This window comes from Hylaeus volcanicus, chromosome 6 (assembly GCF_026283585.1).
Source record: "Hylaeus volcanicus isolate JK05 chromosome 6, UHH_iyHylVolc1.0_haploid, whole genome shotgun sequence".
Lineage (NCBI taxonomy): Eukaryota > Metazoa > Arthropoda > Insecta > Hymenoptera > Colletidae > Hylaeus > Hylaeus volcanicus.
In genome coordinates this window covers 16,584,170-16,610,886 of record NC_071981.1, presented here as the reverse complement: position 1 = coordinate 16,610,886, position 26,717 = coordinate 16,584,170, and the positions used below count along the sequence as shown (strand labels likewise).

At 37.9% G+C, this 26,717-nt stretch overlaps 3 protein-coding genes across 13 annotated transcripts in view; 1 reads left to right on the top strand and 2 right to left on the bottom strand.

The window, feature by feature from the left end:
• The window catches only part of LOC128878156 (inward rectifier potassium channel 2-like), a 42,255-nt gene extending 30,369 nt beyond the window's left edge, over positions 1 to 11,886 (bottom strand). For 3 of the 5 annotated variants that reach the window (XM_054126108.1, XM_054126109.1, XM_054126110.1), the window contains exon 1: positions 9,200 to 11,886. In XM_054126108.1, coding sequence (XP_053982083.1) covers positions 9,200 to 9,480 — 281 coding nt within the window. In that variant the 5' untranslated portion in view covers positions 9,481 to 11,886. Of the gene's footprint in view, positions 1 to 4,339; positions 4,632 to 9,199 lie in introns of those variants that run through there. The other 2 variants (XM_054126107.1, XM_054126111.1) reach the window with 2 other exon arrangements.
• The window catches only part of LOC128878163 (coiled-coil domain-containing protein 137), a 36,091-nt gene extending 20,074 nt beyond the window's left edge, over positions 1 to 16,017 (top strand). Inside the window, exons 1-5 of one of the 7 annotated variants that reach the window (XM_054126128.1) lie at positions 13,583 to 13,706; positions 13,867 to 13,886; positions 14,868 to 15,031; positions 15,100 to 15,739; positions 15,808 to 16,017. In XM_054126128.1, coding sequence (XP_053982103.1) covers positions 14,955 to 15,031; positions 15,100 to 15,739; positions 15,808 to 16,017 — 927 coding nt within the window. In that variant the 5' untranslated portion in view covers positions 13,583 to 13,706; positions 13,867 to 13,886; positions 14,868 to 14,954. Of the gene's footprint in view, positions 1 to 13,581; positions 13,707 to 13,734; positions 13,887 to 14,867; positions 15,032 to 15,099; positions 15,740 to 15,807 lie in introns of those variants that run through there. The other 6 variants (XM_054126131.1, XM_054126132.1, XM_054126129.1 and 3 more) reach the window with 6 other exon arrangements.
• Positions 16,018 to 16,108: 91 nt separating this feature from the next.
• Positions 16,109 to 17,833, bottom strand: LOC128878164 (BLOC-1-related complex subunit 5). The gene is made up of 3 exons (XM_054126133.1): positions 17,674 to 17,833; positions 17,004 to 17,599; positions 16,109 to 16,928 (listed from the first exon to the last, which is right to left on the bottom strand). The coding sequence occupies exons 2-3, from the start codon at positions 17,315 to 17,317 to the stop codon at positions 16,427 to 16,429; spliced, it is 816 nt and encodes a 271-aa protein (XP_053982108.1). The 5' UTR covers positions 17,318 to 17,599; positions 17,674 to 17,833; the 3' UTR covers positions 16,109 to 16,426.
• Between the last annotated feature and the right edge of the window lie 8,884 nt (positions 17,834 to 26,717).

The window sequence follows — 26,717 nt, the reverse complement described above, 5'->3', positions numbered from 1 at the left end:
GCGCTTGTACGCGAACAAGCGACTCGACGTGCATCGAAGGCCATTGACGCGGCCGCTTAGCTCGTAACCTTCGCTACCGCGGCCGCTCCACCGGTATCCGCGCGCTCTGATTGGTCAGTGTTTTCCGTTAATATCTCCTCAACGAAGCCTCGGACAACATTTTCGCTAAGGAAAAAGTTGTTTCAAATCACCTCCCGAACCACCCCTTTCAAGGTGTTACAACATTTTTGGGACACCCTGTATACTTTAGGTATGGTGCCATCGTTTTCATTTGTTACGAGCTGACCTTAATCTGAAAATACGGGGACACGAACATCAAAGGTTCCGACAAGAGTTTGGCCTCTGTAAAACTACTCTGGTCCAGGGAACTGTCCTCGCGTCTGGTCGACGTCAACGAGTTACGACGCACGCACTACACCCACGAACGTAAACGGGGAGCGTATATTTGTCTTCTAAACGCGAGAACGACGACAGGTTTGCTTTGTTATCCTAGTAAGCTGGAAGTCCCTTGGAAAAGCCAAAGGTACACTGCTCTTTGATCTCGTCTTCGTGCCATTTTGCGACGGAAGAATATCCCCTGATTCAGCATCTGGGAGTTCTTTTTTATTTTCACCAGTTTCGAAGCTACTTTCGTGATTTTTTTCTAGCCAATGTAATCGACGTAAAATTTTTAAATTTGGCGCAACTATTCGCACATGTGTATACAAGATTTTGTTAAATTTGCAACCATAATGGTTGATTTGTTTGGAAGTTACGTATAGTGTTCCACGTTACGTCAGAAGGAATAGACACAAAATGTTAACGTTCGTGTCAACGTATGATTGCGTTCGCCTTGAGGTGTTTCGAATAAAACGGCTGAATCTTATTAAATGAATTTCTAGATTAAACTAAGTCCATGGATAATGACAGTTATTTTAAAGCTACTCTTCTAGATTTACAAAGGTGTTCTTTTCAAAAAAGACTTCAGGATTTTGTTTTTTAATAAAACCCAAGTGGCCTGAAGTATCCCATTGTTTTATTATGAAAAATGAAACAAGTACATTGAACGAAATTGGGATACTAACATATGCAACTTTATTTTACGTATTCAATTTTCCATTTTTGAAGACTTCTACCGTGGTACTGTGTTTATTTTAAGTCGAGACAATATCCCGAATCGCAATTACTTTCTTACTTTCGAAATAAAAATTAAATTTAAGGATCAAGAGAATAAAAACCATCTTCTTGTTAATGTTTAAGAGGAAGATAGGAGAGACTGCTTACATTGTTGACAAATTTAATGATTTGACAAGCATATGCGAAGAAAGCTTCGAAACTTTCATTGACGATTTAATAAGAATAATTTCTAAGTTAAATCTACTTGGGTGTACACTCAAGAACGACTGCAGAATGTAATGTAAAATGCAGTAATTGATTTTATAGTCAGAAACAGTCCCTTTGTGTTTTTTTTTTGTTAAGTCTTAAGGTGGATGCCCTCCCTTAGATTCGCCCTTGCGATTAACCCAGAGTTCGTCATCTGTTTTCTCGAATGGACCGAACCGCAGTTCAATTTGGCTTGGTTCGTTCGCCTGGCAGACGACGTTCTAAATTCGTGTGGTTTCGCATCGTTCAACCCTGACATATTGACCCGCGATGAAAATAGATTAAGACTTCCACACCTGTTCGAGCTGCCGCTACCAGCGAAGCTGGAAAACGTCGCATCGAAAAGAGAATGTCTCTTTTTTTCAAAGAAATTCGTGTCTGTTTTAATGGCCAGGCTGCTGGAAACTCTTGAAACTGGCATGTTTCGATATTCCCCGAAAACAATTGCGTTCAATTCCAGCTACAATTCATTTTCTTTTTCGTTCGATTACGGAATCTTCGTAATAAGAATTACGAACTCCTACACACTGTATTAATAGAAACGCGCTTAATAATAGAAAACGCTATTATTGAAACAAGGAGTAGAAATAATGCAACAGTCGAATTATTTACGAGTATTAAAATGTCCGTGGCAAAGAATGCAGTATTTTCTTGAAAGATGTTCACCTGCCAAAGCTTAAAACGGATGCACCGTAATCACGGTTCGTTTTCGATCGAGATTAATATTTAATTTTTTCATATTTTTCGTATGATTTTCGTAAAAGAATTTTATCGACGAATTGGCGAGGTGTTCTCGATGAAAATGAGCCCAAACACGGCCTCATTAAAACTATTTTTAATTGCACGTGTATTTGGCGCACGTATTCGCAGAATTCACAAGCGACTCGAATTACGTGTAATTAAAAATAGTCCTAATGAGGTCGTGCTGGGGCTCACTTTCATCGTGTCACTCTCGCCAATCTGTTCGCGATACTATCACGGAGATATGATAAAAAATATAAAAGTTTCAATATCTAGTAGCGAATGACTTATTTCGCGCGCGATAAGGAACAACGTCTGCTGCCTGGTAGACGGAGGCTCGATCGCTATTCGTGCTCCTCGTTACATGAAACGTGTAAAGCTTCGCATAAATTAAAAGTGACTAGTAGGTCGTAATACGTTTCAGCACTTCGCTTTATTACCTATAATAGAAGACAATTATTTCAATGAACAATATTTTCATAACCATATCAATTAAAACGGTTACAGTGTAACGTAATTATTATGACATTTTTCATGAATATAATCGAGAGAAAGTTTATCCAACGTGTTGACAGATACACATTCCTGTGTATGTTCAAACCAAATTTTTTATTTTAACAGCAAACACGAAACACAGCAAACAAATTTTATTGGAATTTTTCTTAATTACAATATTTTCTCCCATATAGTTCTTAATACTATACTTGTAGACAGTAGAGAGACGATTCTGAAAAAGTGGAGTCAAAACCCAAATGAAGGTCAATGCCAAATTGAAGTTGCAAGCATATTCTTCAAAGAAATACTGTATTTTAGAATGACAGGGTAAAAAATACTATTTACAAATGTTTTTCTAGAATATTTGCATGTTATTTTATCAAATGCTTTTATATTATCAAAAAGCCTATATATTACAAAATTTTGATTTGCACTAAAGTTATGATCAATTAAATGCAGTACCATGAAAAACTTTTATTCACTAGTGGAAAAAGTGTCTAGTTAGTTCTTTGTAATATCTACAATTTTCAGATTACCAAATTTCTGTATACGTTTTGCATATGTCCTCCGTATTCGCATGTACCATAAATACATAAAATCCGCAGTCCGATGGTGACAATATTTGATAGTGGCGATGAATGTTGATATAATTTATAACTAAATTTACGTTCCTTAGTTTTGTTGGAAAAACTTTTTAGAATTATATTCCACATTATTTTGTTAATCTTCTCATATAAAATCTTGAACTGAATATAATAACTTGAAATATGTAAACATATATTCACTGCCTTTTGTATGTATACAGTACAAAATTGTATTTCACAACCGTATTCATCATAATATGTTGCTTGTGTATACACCGTACACATATGTATTTCTGTGTACAAATTATCCTATTTTGTATTAATTCTGAGTATTTTATATCGCGGTTTCCGGTATGACACGGTAAGAATTAATCGCGTTGTAAAAGGGTTGACCATATACGATTCACATAACGGGTGTTCACGTAACATGGGGAAGTTCTATGGTACCGTGTTATACAAGCTTTAAATATGAAAATCTTCGATCAGCCAGATTTTGATTACTTTATACGAGAGTTGTAAGCTATAGATTACGCCTAAATTCGGCCCTGCCTCTATCTGATAAAAGCAATGATGTCATAGACTTGTCCCCGCGCGGCGCCCGTCAGCCGCGGAGTGTTAATATTTCCGATATAATTGATTAGTTGAACCACCGGTTAGGAAACACACTTTGCACAAGATTTCGAAAGACCGACCCACGCGAGCGAGCAAAACGGAGCGATTCAGAGCAGACGAGAAAGTGCCTGTGATTATGATAATTAGCCGCAATAAACTCAATGACATAAACCGTCAAGAGAGCGAGAGAGAGAGAGAGAGAGAGAGATTGTTGTTTAAAGAATGTCGCGGAGATAAAACGAGCGTTAACCAAATGATTTGAAATCGTCCTTGAGCGAGACTCTTCCATCTTGGTTTCGAAACGTGGCACTAGACAACGACGGCCAGTGTGAACTATTTCCACGAACCATACTTTGTGTAACTACCAATCTTCAAAGGCAGATTTTCAACGAGACTCTCGCAACGTATACTACGAGTCGGTGTGAAATTTTCAAATGTCTCGGTCGGAAGACCATTGATCGAGCTTTTCGATCAGACGTTTAAAGCGAGTCCCTAACAGTGGTATCCTGATCGTAATGCAAATAAATCTCGGGAAAACGGTATACTTGTGCAACTCTTCCCTCCACGCCGTTTCTCCAGAGGTCGTCGCCTTTACAACCAACATCGATACTTGAGAGAGCGCCCTTCGCAAACCGGAGAACGCCATTCCATCCCCCAAGTGAACTTTCCCTGACCCTGAAGAACTCGGCGAGAGAGTTTTCGACGTCGACCCATCCATTTTCTCACTTCACTGAGATCTCCATGAACCGTAGGTCTGGTCTCGAGCCAGAGCAAGCCCGTTCTCTTCAAAGACACCAACGATTTATCGCACAATTCCTACACATGACGATCACCGATCAACGGCTCGCTCGGCGTTAAGTCATCCCCGGAACTAAACGAAATTACAAAAATAAATGCTTTCGGACTCTAATCGCACGTGTGCTCGAGCCTGTTCGGGCTCAGCTGGCCGCGTTACCGTTCGGATAAAAAGAAAAAAGAGAAAAGAAATGGTCGAAGCAATGGTTCGATGTTAGCAGCTCTTAGAACTCGATGTATTTCGGTTCGACTTGCACCGGAATTTCGGCGTCTAAGTTTAAGCTTTCACGTCCGAGGCCGTTACTCTAGCGGTCGCTTTTAAGGCACCACGGATAAAGAACTCATCGTCAAAGCCAAATATCGCAGCCGGTCCAGAGCCACTGGAAAATCCAGATGAGCCTTTTGCACCACATCCGTTTATCGACGATCTGGCCGCGTCTTCTTCGTCCGACGGACCACTATGAACGCGTCGCACCCTTGCTGTTGCACCCAAAACTTGCACGATCTCCACGAGACACTGCGACGGGCAAACAATAAAACCACCGTGTGCATTACGAGTCGAACGCGAAACGCTTTAACGACGCTTTCTGCTTGCCGTTTCCGCCGAATCGGGAACAGAATTTGCGTAACACTCGTCGACGTGTGCACCAGCTCCTCGACGCGTTAATTTTCGCGGAGAACGCGATCGGTAACCATCGGTCGCTAAATTGGCGACGCGGGGGAGGAGACGTGATCCGCGTAAGGGAAACGAAACAACGATTTCTGGAGCGACTTTGCCAAAACGGAACCCCGATTTACGCACTTTGCGAACTATTTATAAAAACCACGCGTCACCGGGTGAAATCATTGATAAAAGATCCAAGGCGACGGGAAAGAAGGAAAACGGCGCTGTCGGTTGCGGGGATCGAAGGGCGGATTTCATCGACGGGTTCGTTGGCGAACAGAGGCTCGGCCGACACTGAAGCGATCCAATTTCGACCCTTGGCGAGCGATTTTCCCTTTTGTCTTTGCGCGCCAGGTTGGCACGGTTCGCGATCGGCTAGATTCGTTTAATTCGCTAGAGATGGAGCCTCGATGACAAACGATGACTACAAAACGTATCGTTCGATGGATATGTTGCGTGCACCGGGGATAGTTTGCTAAACTATGGATGCATTCATCCTGGTTCCGAGATTGAGTTCCTTTTTGGAGAAAAAATTATCTATGTACATAGCGTAGACTGCTAGTTCTCTTCTTTATATCTTTTACTAAAAAAGGCTGCTATTGTTTTCTTTATTTATATGGGCGCTAACTTTGCTCTACAGAATTTCCTGCATCTGTTGATAATAATTAGTGTTGTCTCTTTTACTAGAAAAATATTACTTCATTCTTTACATTTTCAAGCATTCTAATGCAATCCAAAGTCTTTTGCATCTGTTGACAATAATTATCGTTGTTTTCTTTTTCTTTAATTACAAGCATTCTAATGCCACCCTACAGAATTTCCTGCATCTGTAGGTAATAAGAACAACTGCTTTTCCTTTTATTCAAAAATAGTACTTTCCTTTTTGTTTTAATTGCCAGGCATAGTGACACGGTTCTTGTTTTATTTTGAATACAAGTGTAACTGTTACACTACAATTTAAGGAACCTCTGGAAAGCGTCGTTGCGTCCAGATGTTAGTTATCAATTTCCAGTTGAAAAAATTGAAAATAGATACAGCTCACGTATTAGGAAACATTGTATATTTTACACAATACGACGTCTTATTAGATAAAAATACTTTAATACTTCATAGGTGATCAATAGAATATTTGAAGGAGGATAGATCAAAGGAATCGAGGCGTTCTAACTTCAAACAGTTAAAAGATTGTTGGGAAATTCTGAGTTAAAGTGAAGGAATCATTGTTCGTGTTCGAATGTAACGGAACATGTGGTGTTGCAGTTTGTCCCAGACAACGATTCTTTTATATTAATTTAGAACTTCTCGGCAATCTTTAAATTAGGTTAACTTTAAAATAGCTTAGGATAACTTGCTCCTGTTACTATTTTCTTTCAAGCTAACGCGATGTTGCAATTTAAATAATAGGGTATTGCGGTTTCATCAAACAAGCGAATATGACAATTACATACTGAACATAACTAAACGGTTGATATACTTATGCAAAACGAAATATTATTTAAATTTAAATTCAAATATTATTGTATTACTTATTAGAACAATTATTAGAACGGTTGAACATTGATTTACTATGGACGTATGTGAGAGGAGTAAGACTACTTTTACGAAAGTTTTTAATTACATTCTTGAACGTGACTATCTCGAAACAGTTACCTTAAATTGGAAAAGATTGAACGGTCCGTGAGCAAAACAAAGGAAAGAAACGCGTCGAGGGTGCGAGTGGAGCCTGAGCAGGCGTCGTTCTCGCCTCTGGCGAAATGCAAAGGTCTTTATCGCGCGGACATGGACCGACGCCGGCGTCGAGGATCCATGCTTCTCGCAGAGGCGTCTTCCGCAATTAGGCGCTTCTATTCTTGTCTCGAAAAGCAAGATTTCTGCCGATCGCGGCAGGGTAACGGGAACGGTACGACGCTATTTTCGAGGGGTCGCGAGTCATGTATTGTGATCCAGTTTTCAAAACGGCTCACCGCGTATTTTCGACGTTGCCGCTTGAAAGTTTCGCGCCGCTTTCGACAGCGTTATCGCGAACTCCCACGCGGTATTTCATGAAACCACCTGGCGATGGTTTTACTTGGTTTTAAAGACTCCGTAACATAGTTTGCGAATATAATTTTAACAATTGATTTAATCATAATGACTAACTTACAAGATTTGTCGCATTCTTTTAATATTCAATTGTTTTGTCTAAGAAAAGTGCAATTTTGATTTTATATTGATTTAATTTTAATCATTACTCAGGAATGGTTTAATTATACGATAAACTATTAATTATACGTTAATCTATCAATGAGATAAGATTTTGTCAGTCTCATGAGATGCTCGGATAGTTTTTCATTAAAAGAATACATCACGAGTATCTGGGTACACGCGTATCTCATAAATCAGCAGAAATATTGTTTGATTTGCGTTTAATTCAACGCGAAAGCTCAAAGTGCGGAGTAACGCATTTCACATATCAATGATTTATATCAGGGACATTGAAATTTTATCTTTCCGTATCTAACGATAAACGTATATCTTGGCCAACAGAATAATTTTTTGGAAACAACAGATTGCATAAGAGAATATTTGTCAAAATTATATATTCGTTTCTAAAGTAAAACCCGGAACCCATAGCGTCGCTGCAAGAAGAGTTCATAATGTACTTCCTGGTAGATAATAGTATAAATGAGACAACAATACATGACGCATATAATATTTGTTTGTCACAAACCTTACAATAATCGTATATGTACTTACAAGCAACTGATTATATCGATTCTTCTCATTTCGTAAAAAAATTGAAATTATTCAGTGAGAAATTATTTCTTGGAGTTTCGGCTACGAAACTTGCAAACACTGTCCCGTTTTCGTTAAAGGACTCGAGTTTTTATATTTCTATTATCGATAAGAGAAAATTGACTATTAACCACTATACTTCTCAAGCGATAGTAAAACTTAATAATAAATTTGAAATACATTTGTATCTCATATCTTCGGTAAGTGTGGGAAAATTTACGACGAGTTATTTGTTTATAAATGAATGTTTACGTTTCTCCTGTTTGCAACGTGTGCAGTCAATTACACGATTCGATGCTTGTTCGATTTGTGATTTTACCGACGTCAATTTACAGAACGAATCGTACACTTTATAAATAAATTGACATAGTAGAATTCGACGATCATTAGATCTTGATAACTTATGTATAACTGCTTTCTGTGTTACTCTTATAGTAGCAAATGCATATAATGTGATTTTTCGCATTGTTGTTTGGCAACATTAAGATCATTAAAGTTTTAAAGCGACTTGCAAGCGAGGGAACGATAAATAAATTATCTTAGTATATTTATTCAATTTCAGCAAGAATATAAATTTTTTGATAACAAACGATATTGTGAGTGACGAAAGTATTCCATTTAAAACTGTTTATGTATACTCAAACGAATAGTTTTGTCAGAATACTACAGAAACATTTATTTTCTTACATTTAAAATATCTCGTGAAATAATTATTTTTTTATCGCTTTAGTTTAATACTTCTTTTATGTAAAATGACAAGAGGATTCAATCTATGTAAAAAAAGGTACGCATTTCTGCTTAAAAGAATAATGCAATTATCGATTGCACATGCACCATTGCATATACACAAAAAAGTAGGATCTGTTAATATGGCACATATGTAAATGTTTCAATTGATTTATAATGAAACATTTATTTGGATACATCAAACGTATTAGAAATTCATTTAGAAAATTTCTTCAAAAGACATAGAGGGTACGAGTACTTATGGGACTGGCTGTATACTTATATACTACTCTCTTTAAATGTCCCTAATTTCATTAATTTTCCGAGTTCAATAAAAGCCTTTGGCAGATATAATTCTAAAGGTATACCTTCAAATATAGATTTTTTTATAATCTTAAACTAGAACACACCCTTAAGAAAAAAAAAAAAAATAAAATAAATCCACCTGCTCAATAAAGGTCCAGACTCTCCCTTGAAGCTGATCCTGCTGAAAGTTCTCCTCTGAAAATTGCTAAGAATACCGCGCTTCTGTTTCTCGGCGCTGTTCCTTCCGGCTTCGTCCGCGGAGTCCTCGTATAGTTTCACCGCAACTGCAGCCGCAGGAACCGTCGAGTTTACGAGTAGCTTGTTCAGCGACGCAACGTTGTTGTCGGTGGCTGTCGAATGCTCGTCGTCCAGTTCCTCGTTGGTTCCTTTCCTGAGAGAACCTTTTTCGGTCATGAGCATTTCGTTCAACGATATCGCCCGCCACCCGTCGTGTCTCTCTTCTCTTGCCTCTCGTATTTATAGATTCCTCGCTAACTCCACGAACGAATCAAGATGAAAAATCTCGACCCGCCTCGGATCCGTCTCTCCGTCTACCATGATTCTCGTTAATCGAGCACTCTTTTCCCTTGTGAACCGATCGATGGTCTCGATTGAGATTCGAACAGTCGAACACGCGTCTTAGAGACTCTACTTACAGTTCGTTCCTTCCGATCTCACGCATTTAGCTACTCGTCGTTCCTTTGTTCCTATTTGCCGCGCACCCGCGACAAAATCGTCGCTTCCTCGTTTCCTAGAAACGCGACGGCTCTCGGAACTTCCTATAGGTCGAACACACACCAGCAGCGGTCGCAGGGTCGTAGCACCTTTAACGCGCGATACGTTTCGCTAAAAACACGCAGGTACTCGTCGAAGCGCGTTCGTTCGATCGCAACGTGAGCCAGGCGTTTGAAAAACAAACGCGAACGTTCCAAGTTCCACGGCCACGTTCGTGCCACGCATCGTTCGTACGATTTCTCGTGGAAACGCGCATCCTATCGTTTATTCCCGTCCAGTTTCGTCATCGTTATCAATTTTCCGTGACGCTCGCGATGACCGATATTTCCGCAGTCGGCGGCGACGTGTGCGCGACAAGACGTTCGTCGGCGGAAATTAAACCGCGCGCCAGGTGTTTCGCGCCTGCTCGTTTCCGTCAAAGATTGTCCGCGATTTATCGGATGGTACCGATAGCATCCTTCTTAATCGTTCCGTTCTCGATCCCACGTTTCTGACCACACGGAATCGCGCGAACGTTCTCGACGCGAGAATCATTCATAATTCACCCGCGACACGTTTCTCTCCCGTGTTTTTCTGCGCGCCGACGCGACGGTTCGCCGTACAACGGCGCGACGCGTAAAACCGACGGATGACGATGTCCATCCAACCTGTCCGCCGATCGTTGCATAAGAAATTCCTTCGTGCTCGTCACTGGTACCGACCGCGACACACCTTTGTCGCCTCGTTCGCGGATCCCGCCGGGCCGGATGATCCAGGAACCAACCGTGGCTGATCGTCGATCCCGAACCACTCTCGATCGGTGCCTCGAGGGCCGGCGGAAACTCGCTCGGAACCTGTCAACGGGAGAACCACTTCTGAGATTGCGTGCGCGGCGGCATAAGCGAAAATAATCCACGCACACGCGCGACTACGAGCGCGAGCACACGAGCGAGTGTACCGATACCCACGTGGCCGTGTATCCGTTCGCCTGTGACAGTATGTGTGGACTACCGACCGTATATACACCGTGTGTCATAACTATAATACCATTTCAACAATTTCGAATTTTGCGCGTCGCGATTCGAGTCGTATCGGTCACCGTACGTGCCACGTGAAACGATCGTATCGCGAAAATTACCAGTGACCGTCACTGGCTTTTTCGCTACATAATGCGGTTTTTTTTTGTAGGCAATATCTTAATTGAAGCTTACACGAAGTTCTTCATTTCTTAATTTCTCTGATAAATTTTGAACAAGGTAAAGACTCCGCTATAACTTTTATGTAAAAAATTTGGAGAAAAGGGGTACATTAATTCTTCACATTATAATCTACACTATTTAATATTTATTTAAGTTTAGCATTTATCAGTGGTTTTCAACTTTTTAATTAGAATTTTAGTTTCTTTTTAAGGAAACATTTTATCAAAGTTATTATTTTTATCTTTTCACGAAGACAATTGTCAAGGTGTAGGGGAACCACGGCTCTGAAACAAAACTTAAGCTTTCGAGTTGTATCTTATCGCTCAAACGAAGTAGTAAATTGAAAATGGATACAATTGCTCCAATTCGAGAAACATTGCTTATGGTATTTATGAAGGATATATGATGTGTTCAAAATTTATATGTATCCTCCCCGTTTATTAAAGAAATTTGTCTAAATTAAATGGTAGGTTTGATGTTTCCAAATAAATTTTTCATTATAAATACAGGAATGAATTTGACGTATGTATATACTTATAATGAAACATTTAATAGAGACTTTCTTGAATAAACATAAAGGGTATGACTACTTCTTATAAATATTTCTTTTCATATGTAGAATGACTATGCATATCTTGTTAATTCATTTATTTTTTTGTTTCTCCTCTATAAACTGGTGTAAATTAATTCCCAGTTTAAATTGGAGTAGTAGGATGCAGAAAGCTCTGCAAACTAGGAGCCTATTACACGCGCGATTTCTTTCATATATATTTACATGGAAAATTAGGACACATGTATATGTTACTTTATCGTAGGCTTTTGCTCGTTAGGAAACTCTATAAGGTGAAACTTTTGTACATTCTTTACTTTAAATAAAACGACTTTGGTTTAGGGATTCTACTGGCCCCCCTTCTTCAGCTATACATACCCTTACGAATGGTTTCATAATTTTGATACACAGTGTAGGAATACTTGGAAAGGTGTGCGCATGTGACAGAACGCGGCTCGCATACACGCGTGCTCGATGGAAATAAAATCGTATGCGCGTTAAAGAGCGTGCGCGTATGCGGGACTAGTAGAAAGGCTCGACATGTGGGCAGGGGCAAAGATAAGATTATGCACGACCGTTATACGTTTCGATGTTTTCGACAAGAAACATTTTATTGCAACCGTGCGATATTTTTCTCACAGATTTTTCTCGTTTCCATTTTTCAATCGAGATTCGTGGTTTCGAAAGTTGCGTTTACGCGTTGTTTCGCATAACAGTACGAGGAAAAGTTTGAACAAAGTGTAAAATTGACCATGCTCAATGTTCGCGAGACTTTCGTGTTCGAAATCGATTCTTTGTTTGACCACAGGAGAACTATATTATATATATATATATATATATACAGGGTGTCCCAAAAATGTTGAAACACATTGAAAGGGGTGGTTCGGGAAGTGATTTGAAACAACTTTTTCCTTTACAAAAATGTCGGATGGGGCTTCGTTAAGGAGATATTAAGAGAAAACCCCGACCAATCAGAGCGCGCGTATACCGTTGGAGCGGCCGCGGTAGCGACGGCTACGCGCTGAGCGGCCGCGTCAAGGTCCTTCGATGCACGTCGAGTCACTTGTTCGCGTACAAGCGCGGCCGCCAGCGCGTACCCTTCGCTACCGCGGCCGCTCCAACGGCATATGCGCGCTCTGATTGGTCGACGTTTTCCGTTAATATCTCCTCAACGAAGCCTCGGACAACATTTTCGCTAAGGAAAAAGTTGTTTCAAATCACCTTCCGAACCACCCTTTTCAAGGACCTCCAACATTTTTGGGACACCCTGTATATTTTTTTTTTGCTAGAATCTTTTTATCTTATTTATGTTACCAATAGCATAAATAGTGAAACGAGGTTCGCAAACGTCTTCTCGATTGCCAACACGTTGATACGTGACGCACATTTTTGTGACTAATGTAACCAGCACAAGTAGTTTTATACATATGTATGTGAATGTAAATAAGCGAGAGTGTAATGTAGGCTGTGCGTAAAAATACGTACGAACACCCGATTATCGCAATGCCATGGAATGCTGTGTCGTTAAAGCAACTACACTAATTTTTGTAGATAATTGCAAATATTTTACATAGTAGAATGGTCAATTTTACCGATTAAAACCGAATAACTCCAATAGACAGTAATCTCTTAATACAACTAGATTCTCTTTAATATTTTATCCTGTAAATTACTTCCTTAATTGTTTCGAACAATTTAAAAAGTCTTACGTATCTTTTATTTCTTAATTGATGATAACAAAACTGCTTATCATGTCTGAGGTTCTATTAAATAACATTTGTTGAGTAGTTTGTAATATTTAGTAGTATTCTATATCGGATTAAACTTAAAATTTCATAATCAATTTGGCTTATTATTCATAGGTAATATTACAGTCCATGATATGTTGTGATAAGTTGAAAGTATTATATTTTATACCAAATGCAAGTCTATATTTACCGTTGTATGGTAACATTTTAGCAGAAAACTGCTTGCATATAAGAACTGCCATCTGCTGCCATCTGCTGCCATCTGAATGCAAAACGCGCAGTTCGGAAGACGAGGTTGCGTTTGTTCTAAACTTGAAGCTCGCGTCGAAATTCGTGAGAAAGTTAGTCTGACAAGAAACACACGATAGTTACGAAATATTAATAGAGTTCTTTGTAATCGCGATAAAATTGAGCATCGCAGATTGGTTCACACTGGTAGTTACAAATTTTATATTACATCTATATAGAAAGTATAGCTTTGTTTCCGTTACGATCTATTTCCATTGTATAGCAATTGGAAAGGATTCAAAAATCGCAAATGCGAAGCAAGGTTAAATAGAAACGCAGTTCAATTAACTTTAACATTTTATTATAGAAAATTTGATTACGTCTAAAGTAAGTATGTACAAATATTTACTATCTTAATCTCTTCGTTATTTAATAATATTTCTACATTTGAGTTCCATCGTGAGAAATGCTCTCATGTTGGGATCCTGTACTTTTTCTATAATCAACTTTTGCACGTCCACATCGCTTTTTTCGAGCGTGGCGCTCAATTTTTCTGCATATTGAATCCACACGCAATTTGCGCATCCAGACATGCAACAATTTGTGGGTTCTAACATATCATCTACCGAGAGGGAATTCTCGGTTTCGTTCTTTTCGATATTGTTCTCCTCGGATGATAATGTTTCACGTGTACTATGAATATGTCTTTTACACGTAGAATACACTTGTCGACACTTACACGATTGTCTTTTTACAATTGAGAAGGACGATCGAACAAGACTCATCACTGTTTTCTTTACGAATGCACCTAGTTTAAAAAAAATAAAAAGTTCATGATTAGCATGAGATAACAAAATGGTTGGTATTTGCTTTATGCGCTGGTACGTTTTCAAATAATTAAATGAATGCACAGATTGGAGTATTTGTATAATTATTATATATTATGACACAAATGTTTTACAAAAACTTTGAGACCGTCCTCTAACCTCCTTCGTCACTGAGAATCTACTGCAAATATGCCTCGATAGCTCGGTACGTCACGAATAATACAATTTCTAGATGTCTCTGTCTGCAATGCATTTGTGTTATCATATATTGTTTAAATTTAACATACATTTCGATTAATTAAAAATAAATTTATATATATCTTAACTAGTTAAAAAAGTCTTTCTTTAATCAAAGGCGAGATAGAATTTTATCGTACATGAATTATTATTTTAGAGTTATGTTTTGTGTTTGTAATTGTAACAAATATAAATTTGTTTGGAAATAATAGTTCTCCAGCACACATTAATGTATAACTTCAACATCAGTCGTTTCATTAGAAATGTAGTATTACTTGACTTTGTTTTGAATGTGTGACACCAGCGTGCGTTCACAGCAGACGCAAGTGGACGTACGAAGCAGACGATACTGTCGACCACGTGAAAATCCTGTCTTGTTTATTTAAAGAAAATGGGTCGGAAAATTCCTGGAAAAAAGCATCGAGGCGTGAAGGATCCTTTTAAACAACACGCGAAACGAGAAGCCGAGTGAGTTTCGCATTAAATCAATGTTATCCTTGAGTTATTTGTATAGGTTAGCAATCTGCGTGTTATAGGTTAGAAACAAAAATAAACGCTCCGCCAAAAGATGTGGACGAACAAGCAATACCAAGGAGTTTGGAACATTTAATAAGATTAAAGGAGACAGTGAAATCGGGAAAAATAACTAAAATAAAGAAACGGAAAAAGCACAAAAATCCATTAATATCCGTAGGCGGAGAGACTCCCAGATTTTCGCATCCAAAAGCAAAACCCGAGAAAGTTGTTCCTCTGTTTCAACAGAGGCCTGGAGAAAGCGAAGAACACTTCTTGCATAGAGTTCAAAAAGAGACTCATGCTTTTCTTGGGGAAACTGCATTTGAGAAGAAGTATAATGTCCAAGTGAATCGAAATCCGGAAACAGGAAACATTGAAGGACTCTCAAAATGCAAGTTAACTGAATTGGATAAACTTGAAATGTTAAGGGCAAGGCATAAAAATATAAAAAAGAAGAAGAAGAAAGATAGTGATGAGGTTAAGATGACAAAGAGTCAGAAAAGAAAAGAGAAGTTACAACTAAAGAAAGAAACAAAGCAGGAAAATGGTGTGGATGAGTTCGAAAATTTTAAAGATCAAATCAAGTTTGGTGAAGTTGCTCATGAACCACCTCAATTCAAAATAAGGCCAAAGGCAGCTGATTCCACAATGAGCACAAAGGTGCATATTATTTAACATGTCTTTTACTCTTTTATACATAAAAATAACAAATATTTGTATTATTACAGCCTGGCAAAAAAGATCTCTTGCTGCATTCATTGCTAAAGAAAAATGAATCACCAAAAATAGTTTCTACAAAGACAATCTCCATTGATAAATCAGGCAAACGAAAAAATTTGCCAGTTGGAGAAAGAAGAAGACTGGAAAAAGATCAAAAGGATGTCATAGCAGCATACAGAAAAGTGAAAGCACAACGTTCTGTTGGTATTAACAACTAAAGTACGTATCATAAAGTGTTACACTTTTCCTGTAGATAATTTATTTTCGTATGTTGACATTGATCCAATTTATTTAATAAAGTATACAAGATTTTGATCATAGGAAATTGTATGTATTTTTGAAATTAAACATCATATTTTTTACTATACAATTGTAGGATTAACACGAAAATATATATATACATATAGTATAGGATTTTATAGAAGAGTTTTCTGTGCAATACATATAGGTACTAGATGTCTTTGGATAAGGATTAGTAATACATTTATCACTAATGATAAAAAAAAATTACGAAGTTCTAACAGTTTTATCTTATCAAGTTCATCTAAATTATTTTAGCACCAGTGCAGTATACTTCAGATATAATTTAATTTTTGAAGTTACAACTTGATATCTTTAATGATAATTCTATCCAGTAGTCCATACGAACGGTTCCAATCTCTCTTCTATAGGTAAAAGATTATTTAGTGTTTCTAGACTCTCTAATGTTTGATTAAGAAGAGAATGACATTTAGTCAATTGTTTGCTAAGCTCATGTACTTTGTTCAGTTGTTCCGCAAACTTGGCAAACTTCTTTTGCCTTTCTGCTACTAAACGAAGAATCTCGGTAACTTCTTGATCGATATTGGAGACGATACATAGGGCAGCTTGTTCCCCAGCAATCATTTGAGCATTAGTATTGAGGTGATGCTGATAGCGTGCGCACAGATTGAACAAACCGATTGGATCTAGTCTTTCCAGTACTTCTGGATCTCTCACACCTGGAGGTAAATTTAAGGTGCCACGCATGATAGGTAGGAACATTGGAATGCTTTGTAATTTAACCAAATCAGGATCTTTGTCGGTTGTGGGATCTGCAGCAGCTGGTTTTACTACCACTATGTTGTGAATCTTATCGGAGGTAGTTTTTCTGTGATTGAAAGTTACATATCAATTATGTAAATAAAATAAATAATTGGAAAAAATGAAAATACGAATGAATTACCTGTGACTGCTAGTACTTAAGCTATTTTTACGTCTAGATATATCTTGTGCACCCAAACTTTTCCCTCTATATAATTGTGATTGTTTGTTAGTCATTTTCGGCGAATCTCCGATTGGTCTGTTTACCGTGTACGATATATAGGGTAGATCAGAATCAGAACATATACTAGCACCAGGACTTATGCATCTTGGCGGTGTATCGTCCGGTACTCTTTCACGATTTGGTACGCTTTTACCACGTCGTAGAGGCGTTGTTCTCATCCTGTTAACATTCGCATTTTGCGTACCACTTTGCGAACTTTGTTCCGATCCCATCTTGTTGATTATTCTTTAAAAATTTCTGATATTTCTTCCGTAAATTTTACATAAGATAGATGCACTCGTTTAACAGAATACAGCTAATCTAATATACCTCACGACGAAAACATTCGAGGATATTACTGCCATTGAAAATTTCATAGAATTAATTTGAGATTAAATACACAATTGTTTCGCTATATAGTCGTAACAATAATCATCATGTTAAATCTAAGGTCAACTGTCGTCGCCTCTTTGTGCGTAACGTTCTAATGAACGGTTCGTTCATTTCTACTCATTCTGCAATTAAAGATGTATAGGATAATCAATAATATCAAAGTCGGTCGTTTTGATGCATGTTAAGTATTTGCTACCTTGCTTGATCACGTTGTCGCAATGATGCAACTCGTACATTAACAGCATCGGCATACACGATAACAGACTCTTTGGAAAATTAGTTTTTCGTTTCTGCTGTCAAGAAGTCATTTCCCTTTTCGTCGTTGACTATTCACGGTAGTATATAGATTGTATTCACGTGTCGCAGCAGTTTCCACAACGATAACACCATCTACCGAAGCCGACTTAAGTTGAATGTAGGCATGTGTGTTTTCGATTGATAACGAAATTCTAAAATAAATCTCATACGATAAATGCCCAGAAATCATATCGTGGTTCACGAGAGCGTAAAGAGATGGAGCAATGAACCGAAATTTTTGTCAGAACAAATGTTGGAGTTTTGGGGTAATAATAAATTTAAACATGCTGCTCGATATATAAATTGCAGGTTCAATGACACGGTTGACTATCAATTTTATCAATAGGATATTTGTATTTTAGAGGCGCGCTGACTAAATCTTCGATAACAGCCACACGCGGTGTAATCGTTCTTATGCGTTAGATAAACGGTGCTTTTGTCAATCTTTTTATCTGGGTTTAGCGATAAGAATGTTTTCCGTTTTTTCTTTTCTCCTTCTGTTTAAGTAATTTTTATCATAAATCTGTGGGTTTTATTTTACAGTCATACAAAAATCAACTACTAGTAGTACTTTCATGTGATTTTTGAAAGCAATTTTATCAGCCATTTTAAGAAAAAGAAAATAGTTCGTACCTTCTCCACTTATAAATTATATGGTTTCAAATGACATTTATTTCAACATTTATTTCAGTAAATTTTTTAAATGCTAGTATTCTAATAAATTCAATTCATTAAGGTTATATTTTGCTTGCTATTAAACTGCAGAAAAATAATTTTTATATTGTTATAATTTATACCTCATGCATAACTTTACAGAATTGAAATATTAGGAAAGAGCAGAAAATATTCTACTATCCCAAAATTATCGAGATAATCGAGGTTCTAACATACTTGTGTCGGGTACGATGCTCCTTACATTCACGTTTAAGCTTCATTCGGGTCATCTTTTCTCGCCCAACTTCACGCGACCGTATCAACATTAAATTTACATTACTTTATGCAGTGACGCGACGCATACCGTTAGGCTTCATTTCTTCCCATTTGACATGCGACGTTTGCGGTAAAATGAATTGTTGTGCAATCGCGCTTCAAATGCCGACACGCGTCATTTTCTCGAGCCGTCGAAACGAAACTCGGCTACACTTTTATCAGGCGTTTAGAATTATCGCTCGTGCACAGAACTTCCGATTATTTGTTTTAATCTCCGTGTCAGTAGTTCTTAACCATCTTAAGTCGATAATAAACTTTAAAAGAAGATTCTTAATATTTTATTAACGATTAATCGTTACTACTACGCGATAATTAATGACTGGTTATTGTACAAATTTCTTTTAACCTCATAGGTATAATTAAGTGATCGATGAAAGAAAGTAGAAATAGTTACAGAACATGTTTTTCAACAACTTAAAATCTTTCTCGAGAAGTGGCCAATCGATCGGTGAAAACCACATCGGAATTGGTTTTGTACTTCTCGAGTTTTTAGTGGTCGAACAGGTAGACCGCGCTTTATACAGGGTGGTTCACTAAAAACATGACGTCTTGTAATCCAAGGGGATTTGTTAAAAATTGTTATGTAGGAAAATGTAGATAACTTAACTGTGCAGCGTGCATTAATGCACATATGCATCAACCGCATTTTTCTTTAATATTTTATTACTGAAGATAATTATTTTTCTCAGGTCTAGAAATTCTTTCTTCGTGAGTGCTCCTTAAAAATTTGAGAAACACTGCATTAAATATTTTTTTCTTAGAACAAGTCAAAATAGAGTCTTATTGGTTAAAGAATAATAGACAAGCGTTTTTTAACCGTAGTATGCGAAATTCCATGGTGGGTTTTCGTGTACCTTGGATATTGACGTAGCGTGAAACTTTCAGCTATTTACATAAGGTTTAACATTCACGGCAACGAAATTTGCACGCTACACAGCAGTTTAGAGATTATATTTCTAGTATTTTGTTAGCTAAATATCAGTTAGGTACAGAATGATCAATGAATGATGTTGTAATACTTTTGTCCCAGTTCGATCAAGTTATAACGAATGAAAACATTAACTCTAGTCTTCCTGAAAATCGTGATCTTTGAGTTATGTCATTATTTAGAGTGAAGGAGGTGTTTCTATTTGTGTAGCGTAAACAAAACTAAAAATAATTGCAATTAAAGGGAAAATAAATATAATAAATACGAAGTTTAATTTATTCGTTTATATATGTATATAAATTTCATTTGAATGGCTGCATGTTTGTCTATTTTTCTGATAGAGCCATGTTTTCTCGCGTGAATGTAACCAACAATTTCATTCTCGTCACACGAAACATTATTTTTACATTGATTTCACCGAGACTATAGGCTTCTTTAAATACATTTAAATTTTGATAGAAACTCTGTACACCGTGTACGCTATTTTAATGTCTAGCTATCGCACAGGGATCCTCTTTCAGTAGACGCGCGTACAAGATTCTCATTTTCCACGCGACTTTTCAATTCCAGTGTCGTGAAAGTTTCCTTTGTACTCTCGCACTACTTGTCGCTTCGAAATTCTCAAGTTTCGTCGTTTAGAAAATTAGGCAATAAATGGAACAAGCGGACATTAGTATTATTAAACGTCTCTGTTGCACGGATGCGTAAAATGTTCGTCTTTATATACAGAGGATTCTGTTGGAGAACACTTTAATATCTTCGCTATTTGAATAATAGACAAAAGGATTCTTATTGAAAATTGCACAGATTCGGAAAGAGCGGTATGGTACTAGCAATAAAAGTGATTCATTTTTTTTTATATTGAAAACTCAAAAATAAATTCATAAATAAAAGACGCTTAGAAAGTCAAAATAAGATTTGACAATGGATTATTGGTTCTAAAGTAAACTTTAAATGTCTTCGAGCGAACTTGAACTTATCTGTGGAGTATCGAAATAGACACAACTTTGGCACTTCTCCAATAGAACTGTTTCAATAGCGAATGGAATTCTTTCTGCTTTTTCCCTTTACATGAAACACCAACGATCTACTTTCCAATTTTGGCTCGATTCTGCTTCAGGGGTGAAATAGACTTTTCTAGGGCCCTGGATTACGAGGAAACCGAAAGCGATATTGATGAAAAATAAATCTGCAATCGTTATTTACTATTGCAATTGGAATAAAAGTAGCAGATGTAGTTTTTAAAAGAAAAAGAAGGATAAATCACGTTTGATTAATGAAGAACTACGATATTATTTTTGAAAGTTGGAGGAAGTTATAATAAAAAAAAAAATGAAAGAAATGATATTAAAAACATAATCATTTTTCAAGGAAATAAAATAAATCACCATACTTTATGAAAATAAGAAAAGTCGTAGTTTTTTAAAAAAAAACTAAAAGAAGTCATCATTTTTTAAGAAAATGAAAAGTCTAATTTTGGAGTAAAGTGAACAAAAATTACGTATGATCTGTTGAATCTAGCGTGCTGTAGCCTTTGAAGCCTTGATTCGTTCCTGATTCGCGTGACTATTTTCCGGGCAAACATTGGACTATCGGAAACGATTTAGAAAGCGTGCGCTTTATAATAAACGGACCACTCGCCTCGCACGAAACGGATTTATTAACGATGCATCCTGCATAAAGTAATTATTGGACGGGGTGGAAAGTAATCGGAAGCGCAATTACCGCGAGATACACAAATTTCTATCTTCACGCGACACGGTTGATGTTTCATCGCCAGTTTTACCGCCGCTTCCTCCTCGTGGCTTCCCGTGATTTTTAACGAGCACTCGTTACAACAACTTTCTAACGCATTGACGTATCCGAGCATTATCTTCACGCTTCGCTACGCAACGGCAAAAACGAACGCTCGTGTTTCTTATCGACGTTGAACGAATGTAATGGACTAGCACGAATTCAAAACCGCGAACCATGGTTCTCGAAGATATTCGAGGCTTTCACGGTACCGATCTTCATGGTTGATTAACGGAGACTTCTAAACTGTGGCCTTTGGATAAGATACCTCTTAGTCTCGCCAGTATCGCGGCTAGCCTTTTCATGGGTTAAATGACACGCTGATGGAGCTCTGAACCTTATAGGTCGTTTTAACCTTTTACAATAACGTACCGATGGTGCATTTGTAACTATGGTTGGCGGTTGGTGGTTCTTCGTATGTACATATAATAAAAAAACCAAGGAATTTTCTTTCTTCATTGGTGTTCTTCTTCTGTTGCTTGACTCTCTAAATACGGGTCCCGCAGTTGCGCGATTTTTCGCTACCAACGGAAAAGTCAGGAGTCTTCGCGAATCAATTTTTTAAGTAACTTTTACCCACGAATTAAGTGGAATTGGATGACGAAAACGTGGCAGAGATTTTGTAATTCTGGTGCTCGATTATCTTTGTCATATCGAAACTAAAATTGTACGTTTCAATAATTTCGAAAACAACAGTTCTCAGTTAATAAAAACTGTGTTTTCAACGATTACAAGGATTAGAGGCGATGTAAGATCGCGATACGTAATGCACCAACTTTGTTTTTCTTAACATCAAGCAATTCTTCATCCGCTTCGTTTTACGCGACTAATATCTCGTCTTATACGTATTAAAACTATTTTGCCCCTGGAAATATGGATTTCAATTATTCACAAAACGTTCTGCGTTTTAATGGAACAGTCGTGCTTTCTGACGCTACAATTCTGCGCGGCGGTATTTGAAATAGTATCGGTAATAATTCCGTGGTATTCGTCGAAGATCTGTTGCTGAAACTAACGACACTCGCATGTATTTTTCAAACACGCAACAACAAACTGAAAATAAAACATATTAAATATATTTATACACGTGAGATATTTAGGAGTTTCATTTAAAAATATTTCAACAGAAACGCGAATAATTCAAGCCCATTTTTTTTACTTGTTTCACTTGTTTCATTCGCTTAATAATTTTATTCATTTATAATAATTATAGTAAAGGATTTATAATAAAATTCACAATAAAAGCAAGATAAAACAGTACAATTGCAGAGAGTCTTATAAAAACAGTGTGTCGTTCTGGACAATACGACTAAACATGGGTTTTAAATTTGTTTAAACATCACGGTTCCCTAGAAAATGCCTGGCTTTGTCTCCGCTATAATCCGGCAGCGAGTTCGACGAAAAGGTTGATCACGTTAACAGATATTGCCGCGATAATCCGCTAACGACTATTTACAGAATATCCACCAGCACGTACCGAGATTTGCATATCGTCGATTAATGTCGTTGCGTACAAATTATTTTAATACACAGGTTATCGCGAGCCACGTAAACGCGTTTCACGTGTCAACGAGCAGTTTCCTCTGGAACGATCCGCAATCGAGGAAAATACGGCCAGTTTTCACGAACGTTACCCTCCTCTATTGCCAGCGATACGCCGAACACGCCAGTTTCCATTATTTATTAATACTGCGCCGGGTCACCGTGAATTCACTAAAAGAAGCTCCGTGAAATTTCGTTTCCAGTTCTCGCCGTGTCGCACGTACGCCACGAAGACGCGTTTGAATAAACAATCCCGTTCCGAGGCGAATTCTTTCTTCTCGAAGTTGACACAGTAGTTTAAATTGTTCAGTGACGCGATACGTGTTGCAATTCTTCCCGCCGTCTTGGTAAATTGCGCACGTCCGTTGCGCATCGTAAGTAAAACAATCGAATAAGAGCTTTTCTTCTGTTTCTTCTCCATCCAGAAGCCTAATCGATCAAGGTGGCACATTTTTTTTCTGGATCAAAAAATGGATTTTCGTTGTTAATATTCTTGTTGCTTAAGGATTTAAGATATTTCTATCAAATTATGTTAGGAACATGTCTGGATAGATTTCGTGGATTTCGATCAGACTGTAAACCTAAATACTAACGCAAATGTTAGATTATATAGTTAACGATTGTATAAGACCAAAATGTTAGCTTCGTACGTATTTTCACGAGCATGTCTGCCACTGAAAGTGTTAAAGGAACCTGCCTAGTCCTCGTTAGGACGTATTTAAACGATCTACGAATTCGGTCCAAAGTAGCCTATTCTTTTCCGGAAAACCGTACACGCTGGCCAGTCAGTCACCAGTTGAGTTTGTTCATCAAATTGGAAATTTCAGCCAGTGATTCCAGCGCTAGGGCTTGCGCGATACAGTTCCATAGGCGTCCCCGTCGAAAAGGCAGGACGAGACAAATAAAAATATCGGGTCAAGGCGAGCCTTTGTTGGCCACGGTTGACATAGCGGGTATCTAGATGGATCGGCAGCTCCAGGAGGCCTCCTCTTTACAAAGTAGGCCAAAAGAGTGGTCGTGGTTGCTCCCTTGGAAGTCGCAATCTCGAGATAAAAATCACCGCGAGAAAGCATAGTGAGAGACCAAGGCGCAGCGAAGACGAGACGAACAGCGACGATAGACATAGCGAACGGGGGGCCGAAGGAGGATCGCGAGGGGGCGTAAAAGCGGCATTAAATTTAAATTGCTCGTATCCCTGCGCGCCTAGCGCGAAACTTTCAAGAGGCGGCGTCATCAAAAAATGGAAAGACGACGACGTCCCGTCGTAAAAAGACGCCTGCGATGCGTATCCCCCTTTTCGTCCTCTTGTGCGCGAGAGATTACACCGCGAAACGCGATTCTGCGCGGCTATCAGTACGACGGGAGATCGAAATAACGATTTTATTCCTGTGTCCATGTGCGAATCTTCCGGTACCGAAAGCTTCAAGCGATTCTAGGTACTTTCGAGAAGCTAGGTACCGTCCAACCCCTTAACATATGGTTGAGTTTAAGAAAACGGGGTGCCCTCCGATCGGGCTGATTTTGTTATCATAGGCAGCCCTCGAACTGGCGATTACAATGGTGGCACTTTTGGAAAATCGCTTATCATCTGTTTTCAGACGATCTAACTAGTCGATGCTCGTGAAAGCAACGACGAGTAGATTGTGGCAGCAGTGGTCAGACACAGCGGATCACTCCAAGAATTTTTAAAACGGGTTTCCTCAATAACGTATCGATGAATTCTTACATTCTTAAATTGGAACATAAAATGATCTGACCGAATAACTATAACAATAACTGGCAATAAATTCAGTTCAGTTTATAAATTAACGTATTTACCAACCTATTCGATTTCAACACATAAATCATACGATTTGTCCTATTTTTCAAAATATTTATTTGTTTCCGAGAAAAATGTAATTATACCTTGATCACTTTCTACCAAACGTCGAGAATTTATCCTCGATATTTGCAACGACAAGAAACGTATGTTACTTATGTAGCTATTTCGAGGACTCAGTTTGAGTGGACCATATGGACAAAAAAGGAACAACAAATTTTAATTGGAAAAAAAGAATGCTGGAGTATATTTGGATTTTTATGGTTGTTGGAAAGAAAAACGATAAAGAGGCCAAAGTTAATTAGGATCTTGCGCTGCGTGGATGGCGTGCCTGCGCTTAAGGGCAGATAAATAATACGTGTAAGATTAGATCGCAATAAAATTCGTGAACCTTATGCACGTCAGGTGCACAGACGTTTGTGGTTTCTTGAAAAAGGTCCGAGTGATTCGCTGCGAGATGCGAATCTTGATCGCTGCTTGGTATGCAGGCTAGTTTGGGCAAACATGGAAATTTCGTCGATCCAGTCGAAAATTTGGCCGCTTAGGGTTGTTTGTTTTGCAGATCAGCATAAAAATCTATCGTTCGTACGTTTCTTTCCGGGATTTTCCTTCTTGGCGTCCTATTATCGAATTTGAATGCGCGTTTAAATGCTTTATTATAATTTATCGAGTTACTACTGCTTCCGCTACCAGAAATATCGTTTACGTTAATGGTAGAATTATTTTTAATTCCAGGGAGATTTACTCTTTAAATTATCGTTGGGTTTTACTTGTTTTGAGTTAAAAATATAATTATTTGTTTCAAGGACAAGCTAATGGTAGATAAAACGTTTTCGACCAGTTTTATGTTACCTTCGGTATATATTCTGAAATTTAATATTACATTATGACAATTAATCAGAGGAATGTTTCTATCAACAACAATCTTATTTTTTTGTTTAATTTTGTATTGTACATACGAGACTATCTAGAAACAAATTGTATTCATTTTATTCCATTTAGTTCTATTACGTGAACATTCTCTTGTTCGAATACTTTTGTTCCGTAATTAGTTCACATAAAGGAGATTGTATCGTTCTTGGTTTCAAATTCCACTATGTAGTTCATATAGCGCCATCCACTTTTTATTTGACGACTCAAGAAAGATTTGCCACGATTGCTATCTTGGAATCAAAGATATTGCAACACGAGGAGCTGGAACGACAGGAACGATTCGCTAAACAGATTTTTTGTTTCGAGGACGATCCATCGTTGTGCCTCGTAATCGATACTCGTTCTTGAGTCGCACGGAAAAATTGCTAGAAACGTCAGCACTCCGCCTTGAAAAATGATCTTAACCGTGGTTGACGCCGTGAAATCGGAAGAAAGTAAGAAGTCATTTCGATGGCAAGAAGCTTCGCTATTTCTCTTCAAACGGATCCCTGCATTTCACGTCGATAGCTCGACCCCTCGATAACAGCCTAACGCATCGAGAATGTCGAGATCCCACTGTACCGATCGTCGTAAAATATTACATTCTTGTAGCGGTACGCTAGACCCTCCATTGTTGCAGGAAATTGGATCTGAAGATTTTTGCAATGATCGAGGTTTATATAAAAATTATGCTAATTCAATCTATAATAATATAATCTATGGATAAGTTATATTACGTCATCCTACAAGTTCATGCCACGTATTCTTCTGATGCTATCCAAAATTTTTCACTAAAACATGCCTTCTATAAGAACATATACTGCCAAGTACTATAAAAATAGCAGCATTGTGTCGCGAACATGTTCGCCGTACGTTGAAACTATCATAATGATCAACCTCATTCTACGTCAACACGTTGGCTTGCAGGCTAAAACTCGTGAAAATTTTTACAAAGTTA

What these genes read in the sequence shown, in the direction of transcription:
- LOC128878164 (XM_054126133.1), bottom strand. Translation starts at nt 17,317, where the DNA reads ATGGGATCGGAACAAAGTTCGCAAAGTGGTACGCAAAATGCGAATGTT. An exon ending in TTAAGTACTAGCAGTCACAG is followed by an intron (nt 16,929 to 17,003) that starts GTAATTCATTCG and finishes TTTCAATCACAG; the next exon opens with AAAAACTACCTCCGATAAGA.